The sequence below is a fragment of the Nerophis ophidion genome, linkage group LG04 (assembly GCF_033978795.1).
Source record: "Nerophis ophidion isolate RoL-2023_Sa linkage group LG04, RoL_Noph_v1.0, whole genome shotgun sequence".
Classification (NCBI taxonomy): Eukaryota; Metazoa; Chordata; class Actinopteri; order Syngnathiformes; family Syngnathidae; genus Nerophis; species Nerophis ophidion.
This window is the reverse complement of record NC_084614.1, coordinates 3,558,005-3,578,344: the sequence shown is the minus strand read 5'-3', so window position 1 is coordinate 3,578,344 and position 20,340 is coordinate 3,558,005. Positions and strand designations below refer to the sequence as shown.

Genomic DNA, 20,340 nt, shown 5'->3' with positions numbered 1-20,340 from the left:
TGTTGGGGGCTCCCATTAAAAACAATGTGAATATGTGAGGAGCCATCAACATGTGATGTCATCTTCCCGCGACTTCCGGCTTTATCGCGGATGTTCTCTACTACATCCTTTCAGCAAAAATATCGCGAAATGATCAAGTATGACACATAGAATGGAGCTGCTATCAATTTAAATAAGAACATCTCATTTCAGTAGGCCTTTAATAAACTGACGTTTCTCCAGCTGGCCACCAGAGGGCGCCATTTATCCATTTAAACAAACAAAAGCAAAAAGGATGCCCTTTTTTGGGTACTTCCGTCCTCAGTGCTTACTTTCTTAAAGGGGAACATTATCATAGTTTCAAAAGGGTTTAAAAACAATAAAAATCAGTTCCCAGTGGCTTGTTGTATTTTTTTGAAGTTTTTTTTTCAAAATTTTATCCCTAAATAAAGCTTTAAAGTGCCTTATTTTCGACTCTCTGCGAAGACACTGGCCATTTCCCTGTGACGTCACACAGTGCTGCCAATGTAAACAAACAATGGGAATACCACAGCAAGATATAGCGACATTAGCTCGGATTCAGACTCGGATTTCAGCGACTTAAGCGATTCAACAGATTATGCATGTATTGAAACAGATGGTTGGAGTATGAAAGTATTGAAGAAGAAACTGAAGCTATTGCCCCGGGTAACAGCTGAGGAACTACAACAGGACATTACGAGATGAAGGCCTCCATGCCAGAACTCCCAGGCGCTCCCCACTTCTGACTACCAGGCACAAGTAAATAGACTCCAGTATGCCAAAAATCATCTGGACAAACCCCAAAGGTTTTGGGAAAGTGTTCTATGGAGTGATGAGACAAAACTGGAACTCTTTGGGCCTATGAATCAACGTTATGTCTGGAGGAGAAAAAATGAAGCTTACAAAGAGAAGAACACCTCGCCTACTGTTAAGCATGGTGGGGGGTCAATCATGCTCTGGGGCTGTTTCTCTGCCTCAGGTAGCGGGAATCTCCAGCGCGTTCAAGGCATTATGAATTCTATTTCCTAGCAGGATATATTAGCTGCAAATGTCATGAAGTCAGTGAGGAAGCTGAGGCTTGGGAGACGTTGGACCTTCCAAGGATCCCAAGCATACCTCCAAATCAACATCAGAGTGGTTGCAGAAGAAGGACTGGAAGACTCTGGAGTGGCCTTCACAGTGGCCAGACCTAAATCCTATAGAAAAGCTGTGGTGGGAGTTGAAAAAGGCAGTTGCAGCACGCAAGCCCAAGAACTGGAGGCCTTTGCCCAAGACGAATGGGCTAAAATACCTGTAGATGCTTGCAAGAAGTTTATGTATCACCTTTGAAGGATGTCATTACTGCCAAAGGCTGTTCTACTAAGTCAGGGGTAGGGAACCTATGGCTCTAGAGCCAGATGTGGCTTTTTTTGATAACTGCATCTGGCTCTCGGATAAATCTGAGCCGAGACTGTTAAAAATAATGTTCATGCATTTGAATCCATCCATCCTTCAAGAAGTTGCATTAAGGGTAAGAAGTGATTTATTTATTATCGGTTAGTTTAGGTCTTGCCCTCCTGGGGGTTCTTCAGACCACCAAGCACCGACATGAGAACTTGTTTCAGTGTTACAATATTTTTTTTATTTTTCAATAAGTCTCTCAGTTGCTTTCAAGCAATTGTCTTTTTCCTCTTTTGTTCTCGCTCGCACTCTGGCTCCAGCCCCAACCCCGTGTCTCCTCCTGGCTGCTGCTTATAAATTAGATAAAAAAAGGCCCAGGTGGGCCGTCTATGCACCTGTCGCTGATTTCGAGGCTGGTCCCGCCGACATGAGGACTTGTTTCAGTGTTACAATATTTTTTTTTATTTTTCAATAAGTCTCTCAGTTGCTTTCAAGCAATTGTCTTTTTCCTCTTTTGTTCTCGCTCGCACTCTGGCTCCAGCCCCAACCCCGTGTCTCCTCCTGGCTGCTGCTTATAAATTAGATAAAAAAGGCCCAGGTGGGCCGTCTATGCACCTGTCGCTGATTTCGAGGCTGGTCCCGCCGACATGAGAACTTGTTTCAGTGTTACAATATTTTTTTTATTTTTCAATAAGTCTCTCAGTTGCTTTCAAGCAATTGTCTTTTTCCTCTTTTGTTCTCGCTCGCACTCTGGCTCCAGCCCCAACCCCGTGTCTCCTCCTGGCTGCTGCTTATAAATTAGATAAAAAGGCCCAGGTGGGCCGTCTATGCACCTGTCGCTGATTTTGAGGCTGGTCCCGCCGACATGAGAACTTGTTTCAGTGTTACAATATTTTTTTTATTTTTCAATAAGTCTCTCAGTTGCTTTCAAGCAATTTTTCCTCTTTTGTTCTCGCTCGCACTCTGGCTCCAGCCCCAACCCCGTGTCTCCTCCTGGCTGCTGCTTATAAATTAGATAAAAAAGGCCCAGGTGGGCCGTCTATGCACCTGTCGCTGATTTCGAGGCTGGTCCCGCCGACATGAGGACTTGTTTCAGTGTTACAATATTTTTTTTTATTTTTCAATAAGTCTCTCAGTTGCTTTCAAGCAATTGTCTTTTTCCTCTTTTGTTCTCGCTCGCACTCTGGCTCCAGCCCCAACCCCGTGTCTCCTCCTGGCTGCTGCTTATAAATTAGATAAAAAGGCCCAGGTGGGCCGTCTATGCACCTGTCGCTGATTTCGAGGCTGGTCCCGCCGACATGAGTACTTGTTTCAGTGTTACAATATTTTTTTTATTTTTCAATAAGTCTCTCAGTTGCTTTCAAGCAATTGTCTTTTTCCTCTTTTGTTCTTGCTCGCACTCTGGCTCCAGCCCCAACCCCGTGTCTCCTCCTGGCTGCTGCTTATAAATTAGATAAAAAAAGGCCCAGGTGGGCCGTCTATGCACCTGTCGCTGATTTCGAGGCTGGTCCTGGCAACACCCTGCTTCACTGCAGGCCACGCCCCCTTCCATAGTTAGCTTTAGAATAACAATGTTATTACAAAGAATAAGAGACCTATTATAATCTAGAAATGTTGGTCTTACTTAAAAATGCACGCGTTTAGTTGTGTTCAGTGTGGAAAAAAATATTATACGGCTCTAGCGGAAATACATTATGAAATATTTGGATTCTTGGCTCTTTCAGCCAAAAAGGTTCCCGACCCCTGAACTAAGTACTAAAGATACATGGAACTAGGGGCTTGAATAGTTTTGTCAATGAGATATTAAGAAAAATGTCCTTTTTTTGCTATTTTGTCAAATACAGTGTTACAATTTCAGTTGCATTTGTCTATTTGACACATCTTTATTCGATATGACTATACAGAAAATACGGAATAAATGTCCAACTTGCTAAAACACCAAAATTGTGTGTGGGGTTGAATCATTTTGATCACAACTGTATTACACACAATTCAAGTGGAAAAAATTGTGATACATAAATTCTCTGGTTAAAAAAAAATCTTTGGTAATAGAGACACAAACGTACATAATTGCACGTGTTGCATGCATGTTGTGTCGTGTGTGTGTGTGTGTGTGTGTGTGTGTGTGTATCACAGTCTCCCCCCCCCCCCGCCTGTAGCGGCGTGCAGATGGAGCACACGGACTCATTTGACTCAGCAAAGAGGAGACAGCGCATTAAGTAGTTCATCAGCCTTTTCCTCGTTAAAGCCTTTGATCCGTGTTACCGCGACGACGCAGCCAGCCTGCTGCTCTCATTAATTGTGGCGCTCCCGAGCACGTAGACCCTCCAGCCTCAAAGTGTCTTTTACCAGCACTCCTAAACGCTTTACGCCATTTTCCGGCAACACCACCGACTCAGCGACTCAAGCCATGCAGGGCTTGAGCAGTTTTCTATATATATATATATATATATATATATATATATGTATCCATCCATCCATCTTTTTCCGCTTATCCGAGGTCGGGTCGCGGGGGCAACAGCCTAAGCAGGGAAACCCAGACTTCCCTCTACCCAGCCACTTCGTCTAGCTCTTCCCGGGGGATCCCGAGGCGTTCCCAGGCTAGCCGGGAGACATAGTCTTCCCAACGTGTCCTGGGTCTTCCCTGTGGCCTCCAACCGGCTGGACGTGCCCTAAACACCTCCCTAGGGAGGCGTTCGGGTGGCATCCTGACCAGATGCCCGAACCACCTCATCTGGCTCTTCTCGATGTGGAGGAGCAGCGACTTTACGTTGAGTTCCTCCCGGATGGCAGAGCTTCTCACCCTATCTCTAAGGGAGAGACCTGGAAACTCATTTGGGCCGCTTGTACCCGTGATCTTATCCTTTCGGTCATGACCCAAAGCTCATGACCATAGGTGAGGATGGGAACGTAGATCGACCGTTAAATTGAGAGCTTTGCCTTCCGGCTCAGCTCCTTCTTCACCACAACGGATCGGTACAACGTCCGCATTACTGAAGACGCCGCACCGATCCGCCTGTCGATCTCACCATCCACTCTTCCCCCACTCGTGAACAAGACTCCTAGGTACTTGAACTCCTCCACTTGGGGCAGGGTCTCCTCCCCAACCCGGAGATGGCACTCCACCGTTTTCCGGGAGAGAATATATGTATATATATATATATATATATATATATATATATGTATATGTGTGTGTGTGTGGGAAAAATGACAAGACTACTTCATCTCTACAGAACTGTTTCATGAGGGGTTCCCTCAATCATCAGCAGATTTTAATGGAAGCATTCACATACAATGGTTTATATAGGGCACACAGTGGGTGGGTACAAGCAGGCGTAGGGTGTGGTGATTGGCTCATGTGTTACCTAGGAGGTGTTTCTGTCTGTGGCGGCATGTTGAAATGATTTCACTGCGCTTGTTGAGGGATGACAGGTCTGGATGATATATAGTAAACAGTTTCTCTTTTAAGCGTAGGTTGCATCTTTTATTACCACTGTTGTAAAGTGTGCTGGATGCAAGAATTTGCCATGTTATTGAATATTCAACATTATTGTCTTTGAGGTTCCAAATGTGCTTGCTGAGTTCTGTAGAATTCCGCAAAGTCTGGTTTCGAAAGAAGGCCTTGTGATTATTCCATCTTGTTTTTCATCGGTTAATCCTATGTACGTGTCGGATGTGTTAATGTCCTTGCGTGTTACCTTTGCTTGGTAAACGACTGATGTTTGTAAGCACCCCCCGTTGAGAGGGCAATCAGGTTTTTCTTGCGACAGTTACATTCCTTATTGGTTTCAGAGTCGTTTAGTCTGGGGGTAGGCAGTCCTTTTGCAATTGCTTTGTTGTGGTTTGAAATGATTTGTTGTATGTTATTCATACAGCTGTAGCTCAATTTAATGTTGTTCTTGTTGAATATTTTTCTTAGGGTGTTGCCTTTGGGGAAGTGTTTGTCGATCAGAGTGAGGAACTTGCGGCCGATGTTGGTTGAGACGTTTTTGCTGAATGGGGGGTTGTACCAGATGATGTTGTTTCGTTTTCTGCTCTTTTTTGGTTGGTTTCCTGGCGTGGGTTCATAGGTGAGGGTGAAGTTGTTTCCGCTTTCATCAAGTGCTTTCTGCTACGGGGGGGTCGAATATATATATATATATATATATATATATATATATATATCCATCCATCCATCCATCATCTTCCGCTTATCCGAGGTCGGGTCGCGGGGGCAGCAGCCTAAGCAGGGAAGCCCAGACTTCCCTATCTCCAGCCACTTCGTCTAGCTCTTCCCGGGGGATCCCGAGGCGTTCCCAGGCCAGCCGGGAGACATAGTCTTTCCAACGTGTCCTGGGTCTTCCCCGTGGCCTCCTACCGGTTGGACGTGCCCTAAACACATCCCTAGGGAGGCGTTCGGGTGGCATCCTGACCAGATGCCCGAACCACCTCATCTGGCTCCTCTCGATGTGGAGGAGCAGCGGCTTTACGTTGAGTTCCTCCCGGATGGCAGAGCTTCTCACCCTATCTCTAAGGGAGAGCCCCGCCACCCGGCGGAGGAAACTCATTTCGGCCGCTTGTACCCGTGATCTTATCCTTTCGGTCATGACCCAAAGCTCATGACCATAGGTGAGGATGGGAACGTAGATCGACCGGTAAATTGAGAGCTTTGCCTTCCGGCTCAGCTCCTTCTTCACCACAACGGATCGATACAACGTCCGCATTACTGAAGACGCCGCACCGATCCGCCTGTCGATCTCACGATCCACTCTTCCCCCACTGGTGAACAAGACTCCTAGGTACTTGAACTCCTCCACTTGGGGCAGGGTCTCCTCCCCAACCCGGAGATGGCACTCCACCCTTTTCCGGGCGAGAACCATGGACTCGGACTTGGAGGTGCTGATTCTCATTCCGGTCGCTTCACACTCGGCTGCGAACCGATCCAGTGAGAGCTGAAGATCCCGGCCAGATGAAGCCATCAGGACTACATCATCTGCAAAAAGCAGAGACCTAATCCCGTGGCCACCAAACCGGAACCCCTCAACGCCTTGACTGCGCCTAGAAATTCTGTCCATAAAAGTTATGAACAGAATCGGTGACAAAGGACAGCCTTGGCGGAGTCCAACCTTCACTGGAAACGTGTCCGACTTACTGCCGGCAATGCGGACCAAGCTCTGGCACTGATCATACAGGGAGCGGACTGCCACAATAAGACATTCCGATACCCCATACTCTCTGAGCACTCCCCACAGGACTTCCCGAGGGACACGGTCGAATGCCTTCTCCAAGTCCACAAAGCACATGTAGACTGGTTGGGCAAACTCCCATGCACCCTCAAGAACCCTGCCGAGAGTATAGAGCTGGTCCACAGTTCCACGACCAGGACGAAAACCACACTGTTCCTCCTGAATCCGAGGTTCGACTATCCGGCGAAGCCTCCTCTCCAGTACACCTGAATAAACCTTACCGGGAAGGCTGAGGAGTGTGATCCCACGATAGTTGGAACACACCCTCCGGTCCCCCTTCTTAAAGAGAGGGACCACCACCCCGGTCTGCCAATCCAGAGGTACCGCCCCCGATGTCCACGCGATGCTGCAGAGTCTTGTCAACCAAGACAGCCCCACAGCATCCAGAGCCTTAAGGAACTCCGGGCGGATCTCATCCACCCCCGGGGCCTTGCCGCCGAGGAGCTTTTTAACTACCTCAGCGACCTCAGCCCCAGAAATAGGAGAGTCCACTACAGATTCCCCAGGCACCGCTTCCTCAAAGAAAGACGTGTTGGTGGGATTGAGGAGGTCTTCGAAGTATTCCCTCCACCTATCCACAACATCCGCAGTCGAAGTCAGCAGATCACCATCCGCACCATACACGGTGTTGATAGTGCACTGCTTCCCCTTCCTGAGGCGCCGTATGGTGGTCCAGAATCGCTTCGAAGCCGTCCGGAAGTCGTTTTCCATGGCTTCCCCGAACTCTTCCCATGTCCGAGTTTTTGCCTCCGCGACCGCTAAAGCTGCACACCGCTTGGCCCGTCGGTACCCGTCCACTGCCTCCGGAGTCCTATGAGCCAAAAGAACCCGATAGGACTCCTTCAGCTTGACGGCATCCCTCACTGCTGGTGTCCACCAACGGGTTCTGGGATTACCGCCACGACAGGCACCAACAACCTTGCGGCCACAGCTCCAATCAGCCGCCTCGACAATAGAGGTTCGGAACATGGTCCACTCGGACTCAATGTCCAGCACCTCCCTCGTGACATGTTCAAAGTTCTCCCGGAGGTGTGAATTGAAACTCTCTCTGACAGGAGACTCTGCCAGACGTTCCCAGCAGACCCTCACAATGCGCTTGGGCCTGCCAGGTCTGTCCGGCATCCTCCCCCACCATCGCAGCCAACTCACCACCAGGTGGTGATCGGTAGAAAGCTCCGCCCCTCTCTTCACCCGAGTGTCCATAACATGAGGCCGCAAATCCGATGACACAACTACAAAGTCGATCATGGAACTGCGGCCTAGGGTGTCCTGGTGCCAAGTGCACATATGGACACCCTTATGTTTGAACATGGTGTTTGTTATCGACAATCCGTGACGAGCACAAAAGTCCAATAACAAAACACCACTCGGGTTTAGATCCGGGCGACCATTCTTCCCAATCACGCCTCTTCATATGTATATATATATATATATATATATATATATATATATATATATATATATATATATATATATATATATATATATAAAATTTACAGAATGTGTGGCGGGCCGGTAAACAATTAGCTGCGGGCCACAAATGGCCCCCGGACCGCACTTTGGACACCCCTGCTTTCCAGGATAAAAATTCTAAATATAAAACAGTTGTTTTAAAATCTGCAAAGAGGTGGCAACTTGTCCAGATGTACACCGCCTTCCGCCCGAATGCAGCTGAGATAGGCTCCAGCGACCCTAAAAGGGACAACCAGTAGGTAGTAGAAAATGGATAGATGGAGTTATATTAAATTTTATTTTAATATTTCATAATTTTATAAATCATGTTAAAAATGTTGTGGAAATAAAAAAAATCTGTGTTTTAAAATTCATTGTGTGAAAAAACAAAAAAATCGGCGTATAAAAAAATTTTGTGTGGAAAAAAATTCAGTGGCAAATAATTTTTTTCAATAAAATTGTCAGCTTAATTTGAAAAATTCAGTTCACAAAATTCCAATGCAAAAAATTCAGTTCCATATATTCCGTGTCCCAAAAAAAAAATCTTTCGAAAATAAAGACACTGCAACTTTTTCCCGTTAAATTTCACGTTTGCGTTTTTACTCCACTTTTTTAATTTGTCCCCCCATCCCCATTTTCTACCGCTTATTCCCTTTTGGGCTCGCGGGGGGGGGGCGCTGGCGCCTATCTCAGCTACAATCGGGCGGAAGGCGGGGTACACCCTGGACAAGTCGCCACCTCATCGCAGGGCCCTTTTTTATTTGTATTTTTTTTAAGTAGTATTTTTAAAATGTGTTGCGCATTTTGGACACCCCTGTTATATTAAACCTTGCCTTTTTTATTTTTAAATTGCTTGTGACATGAATCCGGTTGGTACATCACAGCCTATCATAGCAACCCCCAAACCTCAGTTGGTTGCACAGTTAAAGTCCTAAAACATTACAATAAGTCAACTCGGCCATTTTTTTTTTGTCCGGTGCAAAGTAAACAAATGGAAGGCCAGGTGCCCGCCTTCAAAAAATAACTTTTCCTTTTTTTAGAACAAGCCATTCATCTGGTAAGCGGTGAAGGCAACCTGTGTTCTCCGGCTTCTTTAATCCCCGCCAAGCGGAGGTGTTGCGTCCCTCTCGCCGTGAGTCAGTGCCAGCGAGGGAAGGTGCGCTCGCAGCAGGGGGTGGGCGGGGCCTAGTGGGGGGCCGCCAAACAAAAGAAGTCAGTTGGCTATTGTGGGGATGACATCATCGCCAGCAGGTTGCAAAGTTAATGCACAACAAAAACTTTTGTTAGTTTTTCTTTTAACCACATTTTTTTCCCTCCTCTCCAATGGCCTTGATTAAGGACTCATGGAAAACTCTCCGATGAAGATGTCTCCGATGAAGATGTCTCCTATGAAGATGTCTCCTATGAAGATGTCCCCGATGAAGATGTCTCCGATGAAGATGTCTCCTATGAAGATGTCTCCTATGAAGATGTCCCCGATGAAGATGTCTCCGATGAAGACGTCCCCGATGAAGAGTCCAATGAAAGTGATACCAATTGAGAACCTCAACCCCTACGTGAGCAAGTAAGTGAAGGGGTGCATGATGGGAAAATGGCGTGACATGTAAAGGTAGCATAAGTTCCCTACGTGTGTAATGTTGTCGTTTCCCACGGCAACAAAGCAAGCGTGCCCGATGGAGGGCGCTCAAAAGTGAGGCCGACAGTCGCCGGATGCTAACTTTGACGTTGGATGTCTCCGTCGCCATTTTCAGAACCTCCACGATTGGTCAATGGATGTGCACGTTGCAATCCAACAGATGCTGTCTAATAGTACTTCATAACCAGTACAATGTTTCATAGTCAGGACAAGACTTCATAATAAGTACTATTAACATTTTGAAGGCCTCAACAAAAGGTCAGACTGGCACAATTAAATTATTCACACAAATATATATATATACACAAATATATATGGTTCAGGTCAGGACTCTGTGCAGGCCAGTCAAGTTCACCCACAGCAGACTCTGTCACTCATGTCTTTATGGACCTTGCTTTGTGCACTGGTGCACAGTCATGTTCCCACAAGGTTGGAAGCATGGAATTGTCCAAAATGTTTTGGTATCTTGTAGCACTCAAAGTATCCTTTCTCTGCAACTAAGGGGTCAAGCCCAACAACTGGGATAAACAACCCCGCACCATAATTCCTCCTCCGCCAAATAACCACCAGGCCACTGAGTAGCTATTACAGCTTCAACTCTGGGAAGGCTGTCCACAAGGTTGCGGAGTGGGTTTTTGACCATTCTTCCAAAAGGTCACACACGAGAAGGCCTGGCTCTCAGTCTCCGTTCTAATTCATTCTAAAGGTGCTCCATCGGGTTCATGTCAGGACTCTGTGCAGGCCAGTCAAGTTCATCCACTCCGAATTCATCCATGTCTTTAAGGTTGGAAGCATGGAATTGTCCAGAATGTTTTGGTATCTTGTAGCACTCAAAGTATCCTTTCACCGGGGCCAAGCCCAACTCCTGGGATAAACAACCCCGCACCATAATTCCTCCTCCGCGAAATATCCACCAGGCCACTGAGTAGCTATTACAGCTTCAACTCTGGGAAGGCTGTCCACAAGGTTGCGGAGTGGGTTTTTGACCATTCTTCCAAAAGCGCGTTGGTGAGGTCACACACGAGAAGGCTTGATTCTTAGTCTCCAATCTAATTCATTCTAAAGGTGTTCCATCAGGTTCAGGTCAGGACTCTGTGCAGGCCAGTCAAGTTCATCCACTCCGAATTCATCCATGTCTTTAAGGTTGGAAGCATGGAATTGTCCAGAATGTTTAGGTATCCTGGAGCATTCAAAGTATCCTTTCACTGCAACTAAGTGGTCAAGCCCAACTCCTGGGATAAACAACCCCGCACCATAATTCCTCCTCCGCCAAATAACCACCAGGCCACTGAGTAGCTATTACAGCTTCAACTCTGGGAAGGCTGTCCACAAGATTGCGGCGTGTTTTTTTTACCATTCTTCCAAAAGCGCATTGGTGAGGTCACACACGAGAAGGCCTGGCTCTCTGTCTCCGTTCTAATTCATCCCAAAGGTGTTGTATCGGGTTCAGGTCAGGACTCTGTGCAGGCCAGTCAAGTTCATCCACTCCGAATTCATCCATGTCTTTAAGGTTGGAAGCATGGAATTGTCCAGAATGTTTAGGTATCCTGGAGCATTCAAAGTATCCTTTCACTGCAACTAAGGGGTCAAGCCCAACTCCTGGGATAAACAACCCCGCACCATAATTCCTCCTCCGCCAAATAACCACCAGGCCACTGAGTAGCTATTACAGCTTCAACTCTGGGAAGGCTGTCCACAAGATTGCGGCGTGTTTTTTTTACCATTCTTCCAAAAGCGCATTGGTGAGGTCACACACGAGAAGGCCTGGCTCTCTGTCTCCGTTCTAATTCATCCCAAAGGTGTTGTATCGGGTTCAGGTCAGGACTCTGTGCAGGCCAGTCAAGTTCATCCACTCCGAATTCATCCATGTCTTTAAGGTTGGAAGCATGGAATTGTCCAGAATGTTTAGGTATCCTGGAGCATTCAAAGTATCCTTTCACTGCAACTAAGGGGTCAAGCCCAACTCCTGGGATAAACAACCCCGCACCATAATTCCTCCTCCGCCAAATAACCACCAGGCCACTGAGTAGCTATTACAGCTTCAACTCTGGGAAGGCTGTCCACAAGATTGCAGCGTGTTTTTTTTACCATTCTTCCAAAAGCGCATTGGTGAGGTCACACACGAGAAGGCCTGGCTCTCTGTCTCCGTTCTAATTCATCCCAAAGGTGTTGTATCGGGTTCAGGTCAGGACTCTGTGCAGGCCAGTCAAGTTCATCCACTCCGAATTCATCCATGTCTTTAAGGTTGGAAGCATGGAATTGTCCAGAATGTTTAGGTATCCTGGAGCATTCAAAGTATCCTTTCTCTGCAACTAAGGGGTCAAGCCCAACTCCTGGGATAAACAACCCCGCACCATAATTCCTCCTCCGCCAAATAACCACCAGGCCACTGAGTAGCTATTACAGCTTCAACTCTGGGAAGGCTGTCCACAAGGTTGCGGAGTGTTTTTTTGACCATTCTTCCAAAAGCGCATTGGTGAGGTCACACACGAGAAGGCTTGATTCTTAGTCTCCAATCTAATTCATTCTAAAGGTGTTCCATCAGGTTCAGGTCAGGACTCTGTGCAGGCCAGTCAAGTTCATCCACTCCGGATTCATCCATGTCTTTAAGGTCGGAAGCATGGAATTGTCCAGAATGTTTTGGTATCCTTGAGCATTCAAAGTATCCTTTCACTGCAAGTAAGGGGTCAAGCCCAACTCCTGGGTAAAACAACCCCGCACCATAATTCCTCCTCCGCCAAATAACCACCAGGCCACTGAGTAACTATTACAGCTTCAACTCTGGGAAGGCTGTCCACAAAAGCGCATTGGTGAGGTCACACACGAGAAGGCCTGGCTCTCAGTCTCCGTTTTAATTCATCCCAAAGGTGTTGTACCGGGTTCATGTCAGGACTCTGTGCAGGCCAGTCAAGTTTATCCACTCCAGACTCTTGTCAGCTATGTCTTTTAAGGTTGGGAGTGTGGAATGGTCCAAAATGTTTTGGTATCCTGGAGCATTCAAAGTTCCTTTCACCGGAACTAAGCTGGGGGAAAACAACCTCCGCACCATAATTCCTCCTCCACCAATGCAGTAGGAATTGTAGCGTTCTCCCGGCAACCTCCAAACCCAGACTGGTCCATCATACTGCCGGATGGAAAAGCGTGATTCGTCACTCCGGATCTACCTGCTTTACACAATTTGCCTCGGACTTGGTGATACGGCTTCGATGCAGTCACCAGGCCTAAGTGCTTGATTTGATACACCGGGCCAAGTGATTAGGACACCTGATTCTCATCATTTGGACGGGTGACCAAACTTAACACTGCCACCTGCTAACTTATTACTGCCACCTGCTAACTTAACACTACCACCTGCTAACTTATCACTGCCAACTGCTAACTTAACACTGCCACCTGCTAACTTATTACTGCCACCTCCTAACTTAACACTGCCACCTGCTAACTTATTACTGCCACCTCCAAACTTAACACTGCCACCTGCTAACTTATCACTGCCAACCGCTAACTTAACACTGCCACCTGCTAACTTATCACTGCCAACTGCTAACTTAACACTACCACCTGCTAACTTATCACTGCCAACTGCTAACTTAACACTGCCACCTGCTAACTTAACACTACCACCTGCTAACTTATCACTGCCAACTGCTAACTTAACACTACCACCTGCTAACTTATCACTGCCAACTGCTAACTTAACACTGCCACCTGCTAACTTATTACTGCCACCTCCAAACTTAACACTGCCACCTGCTAACTTATCACTGCCAACCGCTAACTTAACACTGCCACCTGCTAACTTATCACTGCCAACTGCTAACTTAACACTACCACCTGCTAACTTATCACTGCCAACTGCTAACTTAACACTGCCACCTGCTAACTTATTACTGCCACCTCCTAACTTATCACTGCCACCTGCTAACTTATTACTGCCACCTCCAAACTTAACACTGCCACCTGCTAACTTATCACTGCCAACCGCTAACTTAACACTGCCACCTGCTAACTTATCACTGCCAACTGCTAACTTAACACTGCCACCTGCTAACTTATCACTGCCAACTGCTAACTTAACACTGCCACCTGCTAACTTAACACTGCAACTTGCTAACTTAATGCTGCCAACTGCTAACTTGATACTGCCAACTGCTAACTTATCACTGCCACCTGCTAACTTAACACTGCCACCTGCTAACTTATCACTGCCACCTGCTAACTTAACACTGCCACTTGCTAACTTAACGCTGCCAACTGCTAACTTAATACTGCCACCTGCTAACTTATCACTGCCACCTGCTAACTTAACACTGCCACCTGCTAACTTATCACTGCCACCTGCTAACTTATCACTGCCACCTGCTAACTTATCACTGCCACCTGCTAACTTAACACTGCCACCTGCTAACTTATCACTGCCACCTGCTAACTTAACACTGCCACCTGCTAACTTATCACTGCCAACTGCTAACTTAACACTGCCACCTGCTAACTTATCACTGCCACCTGCTAACTTAACACTGCCACCTGCTAACTTAACACTGCCACCTGCTAACTTAACACTGCCACCTGCTAACTTATCACTGCCACCTGCTAACTTAACACTGCCACCTGCTAACTTATCACTGCCAACTGCTAACTTAACACTGCCACCTGCTAACTTATTACTGCCACCTGCTAACTTAACACTGCCACCTGCTAACTTATCACTGCCACCTGCTAACTTAACACTGCCACCTGCTAACTTAACACTGCCACCTGCTAACTTATCACTGCCACCTGCTAACTTAACACTGCCACCTGCTAACTTATCACTGCCACCTGCTAACTTAACACTGCCACCTGCTAACTTATCACTGCCACCTGCTAACTTAACACTGCCACCTGCTAACTTATTACTGCCACCTGCTAACTTATCACTGCCAACTGCTAACTTGACACTTTCACCTGCTAACTTAACACTGCCACCTGCTAACTTAACACTGCCACCTGCTAACTTATCACTGCCACCTGCTAACTTAACACTGCCACCTGCTAACTTAACACTGCCACCTGCTAAATTATCACTGCCACCTGCTAACTTAACACTGCCACCTGCTAACTTATTACTGCCACCTGCTAACTTAACACTGCCACCTGCTAACTTATCACTGCCACCTGCTAACTTAACACTGACACCTGCTAACTTATCACTGCCAACTGCTAACTTAACACTGCCACCTGCTAACTTATTACTGCCACCTGCTAACTTATTACTGTCACTTGCTAACTTATTACTACCACCTGCTAACTTAACACTGCCACCTGCTAACTTATCACTGCCACCTGCTAACTTAACACTGCCACCTGCTAACTTATCACTGCCAACTGCTAACTTAACACTGCCAGCTGCTAACTTATCACTGCCACCTGCTAACTTAACACTGCCAACTGCTAACTTAACACTGCCACTTGCTAACTTGATACTGCCACCTGCTAACTTGATACTGCCACCTGCTAACTAAACACTGCCACCTGCTAACTTATTACTGCTAACTTGATACTGCCACCTGCTAACTTGATACTGCCACCTGCTAACTTATTACTGCCACCTGCTAACTTAACACTGCCACCTGCTAACTTATTACTGCCACCTGCTAACTTAACACTGCCACTTGTTAACTTATCACTGCCACCTGCTATTTTAACACTGCCAACTGCTAACTTGATACTGCCACCTGCTAACTTATTACTGCCACCTGCTAACTTAACACTGCCACCTGCTAACTTATTACTGCCACCTGCTAACTTAACACTGCCACCTGCTAACTTATCACTGCCACCTGCTAACTTAACACTGCCACCTGCTAACTTATCACTGCCAACTGCTAACTTAACACTGCCACCTGCTAACTTATTACTGCCACCTGCTAACTTATCACTGCTAACTTAATACGAGACTACAGACCAGACGTCTCTCCTCAATTGAGCCGAATTTAATTCTGTCTCTGTTTAATTCCTTGCTTCTTGTCTTGTTTAATAGATGTCATCAGTGTTTGAACCTGACAATAATAAGCAGCGGAACGCACAGCATGGCGGCGATGTCGCAGGGGGCGTGGCCATAAATGGCCCGAGTCCGGCCGCCGCTCTCCTGACGGCAGATTTAATTGCGCGAGAAGAATATCTGTCGTAGCGCAATTACGGCCGCCGTCTCGTCTGCTGCAAACAGGAGCAGCTGCACATTTGTGATATGAGGCACACACACACACACACACACACACACACACACACACAGCGCACCTCCTCCGGTCTTTGAAAAGAAACTTCTTCCACTTCCAGGCCCGACTTGAGAAAGTCCTTCATGGCGTCACCTGGGAGTTGTTGTGCGACACAGCTGCGATTCGCTTTAGCGACGAGCGCTCATTAGCTCAAAGGAGGCTCTCTGTGGCGGCCGCCTCTTTTTAGGGCGCGCACGCCAGCCAGTCGCCGTGACGACACACGGATGACAGCACGCAGGACTCAGTAGTCTACATTTGGTGGCATATAAATACTGAAAAAGTTGTAGGTCTAAGTGAGACCTACATAGAGGTTTTTGTTGCCATGATTGGGTATAAAAACAGCTTCCCAAAAAAATGCTCAGTCTTTCACAAGAAAGGATGGGGCGAGGTACACCCCTTTGTCCACAACTGCGTGAGCAAATAGTCAAACAGTTTAAGAACAACCTTTCTCAAAGTGCAATTGCAAGAAATTTCGGGATTTCAACGTCTACGCTCCATAATATCATCAAAAGGTTCAGAGAATCCGGAGAAATCACTCCACGTAAGCGGCAAGGCCGGAAACCAACATTTCCGATCCTTCAGACGGCACTGTATCAAAAACCGACATCAATCTCTAAAGGATATCACCACATGGGCTCAGGAACACTTCAGAAAACCACTGTCACTAAATACAGTTGGTCGCTACATCTGTAAGTGCAAGTTAAAGCTCTACTATGCGAAAAGAAAGCCATTTATCAACAACATCCAGAAACACCGCCGGCTTCTCTGGGCCCGAGATCATCTAAGATGGACTGATGCAAAGTGGAAAAGTGTTCTGTGGTCTGACGAGTCCACTTTTCAAAATTGTTTTGGGAAATATTCGACATCGTGTCATCCGGACCAAAGGGGAAGTGAACCATTCAGACTGTTATAGGTGCAAAGTTGAGAAGCCAGCATGTGTGATGGTATGGGGGTGCATTAGTGCCCAAGGCATGGGTAACTTACACATCTGTGAAGGCACCATTAATGCTGAAAGGTACATACAGGTTTTGGAACAACATATGCTGCTATCTAAGCGCTGTCTTTTTCATGGACGCCCCTGCTTATTTCAGCAAGACCATGCCAAGCGACATTCAGCACGTGTTACAACAGCGTCGCTTCGTAAAAGAAACAGTGTGGGTACTTTCCTGGCCCGCCTGCAGTCCAGACCTGTCTCCCATGGAAAATGTGTGAAGCGTAAAATAGGACAGCGGAGACCCCGGACTGTTGAAGAACTGAAGCTCTACATAAACAAGAATGGGAAAGAATTCCACTTTCAAAGCTTCAACAATTAGTTTCCTCAGTTCCCAAACGTTTATTGAGTGTTGCTAAAAGAAAAGGTGATGTAACACAGTGGTGAACATGCCCTTTCCCAACTACTTTGGCACGTGTTGCAGCCATGAAATTCTAAGTTAATGATTTTTTGCAAAAAAATATATGTTTATGACTTTGAACATCAAATATGTTGTCTTTGTAGCACAGAGGTAGGGAACCTATGGCTCTAGAGCCAGATGTGGCTCTTTTGAAGACTGCATCTGGCTCTCGGATAAATCTGAGCTGACATTGCTTAACACGATAAGTAATGGATAATTAGGGTTAGGGCCTATTGAAACTGCTGTGTTTTATTATTATTCCGCACCTCCGCGCTGTAATTTGACCCCCTTAACATGCTTCAAAACTCACCAAATTTGACACACACGTCGGTATAGCAAACCTTCCCAACATATTAAGCAACCAATCCCCCAAAATGTAAATTGCGCTCTAGCGCCCCCTAGGAAAACATTACAGACAAAACTAGATGTAACTTCTGTTAGGAATGTCATAGCGACATGAAACAAAAACTCCTATGTAGGTCTGACTTAGACCCAATTTTCATACACTCACTTCTTTCAGCAAAAATCTACAGGAAGTTGGCAAAAACCCCTTCAAAATAAAATTTGCGCAAAAAATGCCATTTTTGCCTCTTTGCGCTGTAATTTGACCCCTTTAAAATGCTTCAAAAGTCACCAAACTTGGCGCACACATAAGGACTGGCGAATATTGCGATCTAATGAAAAAACCAAACCCCAAAACTCAAAATTACGCTCTAGCGCTATTTTTGAATAAAACACTGAAAAAACTGCTCCTAGGAAGAAAACACAGACAAAATTGCTTGTAACTTCCGGTAAGAATGTCGGAGAGACATGAAACAAAAACCTCTATGTAGGTCTCGCTTAGACCTACATTTCATAGATTGACAACCCCCAACAAAAATCAACAGGAAGTTTGCAATCCCCCCTTCAAAACAAAAGTTTTGTAAAAACCAGTCACCTTTATTCAAACATTATCTCCTTTGAGTGCGTTTGTTGTTTTGGCTTCAAACTCGCACAGGAGAGAGATTGAACCCTTCTGGTTAAAAGTATAGAACAGAGTTTTGATAAGTTCTCAGGTTTTGATTTTACGCGCCTTCAAAGAACCCCTGTGCAAAGTCTCCTAAAAAAATGTCATTTTTGCCTCTTTGAGCTGTTATTTGACCCCCTTAAAATGCTTCTAAACTCACCAAACTTGACACACACATCAGGTCTGGCAAAAATTGCGATCTGATGAAAAAACCTAACCTCAAAACTCAAAATTGCGCTCTACCGCCCCACTAGGAATACAACACGGACAAACTGCTCCTAGGAAGAAAACACAGACAAAACTGCATGTAACTTCCGGTAGGAATGTCAGAGAGACATGAAACAAAAACCACTATGTAGGTCTCACTTAGACCTACATTTTAATAATTAACATACTTTGGCAAAAATCAACAGGAAGTTTGATATTTTCACTTCAATACAACAACTGCATTACTTTCACAATGCATTAGATTCTCAAAATAGTGGCTCCAAGGCGCCTTCTAACGTGGGTCTCGGGGGCAGCAGCCAAAGGCGGACCCGACCAACGCTGCTTGCAGCTTTAATTATTATGTGATATTGCACCCTGAGAGGGACAAGCGGTAGAAAATGGATGCACTACATGTGATATTTCCCTGTTTGTGTCGCAGTTGGACCGTCAGAGCCAGAGTCACCAGCAAGTCCAACATCCGCCATTGGAGCAACTCCCGAGGCGAGGGATCGGTCTTCTCCTTCGAGATCGTGGACGAGAGCGTGAGTAGAAGCCGGCCAGAAAGAGAGCTGCAGGCCCAACATGGCCGCACGCCTCACCTCTGTCCTGTGTCCCGTGTCCTGTGTCCTGTGTCCTGTCCTGTCCTGTCCTGTGTCCTGTGTCCTTTCCTGTCCTGTGTCCTGTGTCCTGTCCTGTGTCCTGTGTCCTGTCCTGTGTCCTGTGTCCTGTGTCCTGTGTCCTGTGTCCTGTCCTGTGTCCTTTCCTTTGTCCTGTGTCATGTCCTGTGTCCTGTTTCCTGTGTCTTGTGTCCTGTCCTGTGTCCTGTGTCCTGTCCTGTGTCCTGTCCTGTGTCCTGTGTCCTGTGTCTTGTGTCCTGTCCTGTGTCCTGTGTCCTGTCCTGTGTCCTGTGTCCTGTGTCCTGTGTCCTGTCCTGTGTCCTGTGTCCTGTGTCCTGTTCTGTGTCCTGTGTCCTGTCCTGTGTCCTTTCCTTTGTCCTGTGTCCTGTCCTGTGTCCTGTCCTGTGTCCTGTTTCCTGTGTCCTGTGTCCTGTCCTGTGTCCTGTGTCCTGTCCTGTGTCCTGTCCTGTGTCCTGTTTCCTGTGTCCTGTGTCCTGTCCTGTGTCCTGTGTCCTGTCCTGTGTCCTGTCCTGTGTCCTGTCCTGTGTCCTTTCCTTTGTCCTGTGTCATGTCCTGTGTCCTGTTTCCTGTGTCTTGTGTCCTGTCCTGTGTCCTGTCCTGTGTCCTGTGTCCTGTGTCCTGTGTCCTGTGTCCTGTGTCATGTCCTGTGTCCTGTCCTGTGTCATGTCCTGTGTCCTGTGTCCTGTGTCCTGTGTCCTGTGTCATGTCCTGTGTCCTGTCCTGTGTCCTGTGTCATGTCCTGTGTCATGTCCTGTGTCCTGTGTCCTGTGTCATGTCCTGTGTCCTGTGTCCTGTGTCCTGTGTCCTGTCCTGTGTCCTGTGTCATGTCCTGTGTCCTGTTTCCTGTGTCCTGTCCCGTGTCCTGTGTCCTTCCACGCCGCGCAGGGAGAGATCAAGATCACAGCCTTCAACAACGAAGTGGACAAGTTCTTCCCCCTGGTGGAGCCCAACCAGGTGAGTGCCTTTTCTGGACTGTTCTTGCCTAATAAGGTCGTGGAGGAAGTGGAATGGTTCTCATTCATGACACCTCATTTACTACAATATATGCGGCTACCAGGGTCGTCCCCATACCAATATTTTGGTACCGGTACCAACAATTATTTTGATACTTTTCTAAATAAAGGGGACACAAATAAATCATTATTTAC

At 46.7% G+C, this 20,340-nt stretch overlaps 1 protein-coding gene across 1 annotated transcript in view; it reads left to right on the top strand.

The window, feature by feature from the left end:
• Positions 1-20,340, top strand: part of LOC133551910 (replication protein A 70 kDa DNA-binding subunit-like) — a 60,531-nt gene that overhangs the window by 14,010 nt on the left and 26,181 nt on the right. The window contains exons 7-9 of the mRNA XM_061899109.1: positions 9,396-9,621; positions 18,994-19,096; positions 20,078-20,146. Of these exons, the coding sequence (XP_061755093.1) occupies positions 9,396-9,621; positions 18,994-19,096; positions 20,078-20,146 (398 nt within the window). The remainder of the gene's footprint in view (positions 1-9,395; positions 9,622-18,993; positions 19,097-20,077; positions 20,147-20,340) is intronic.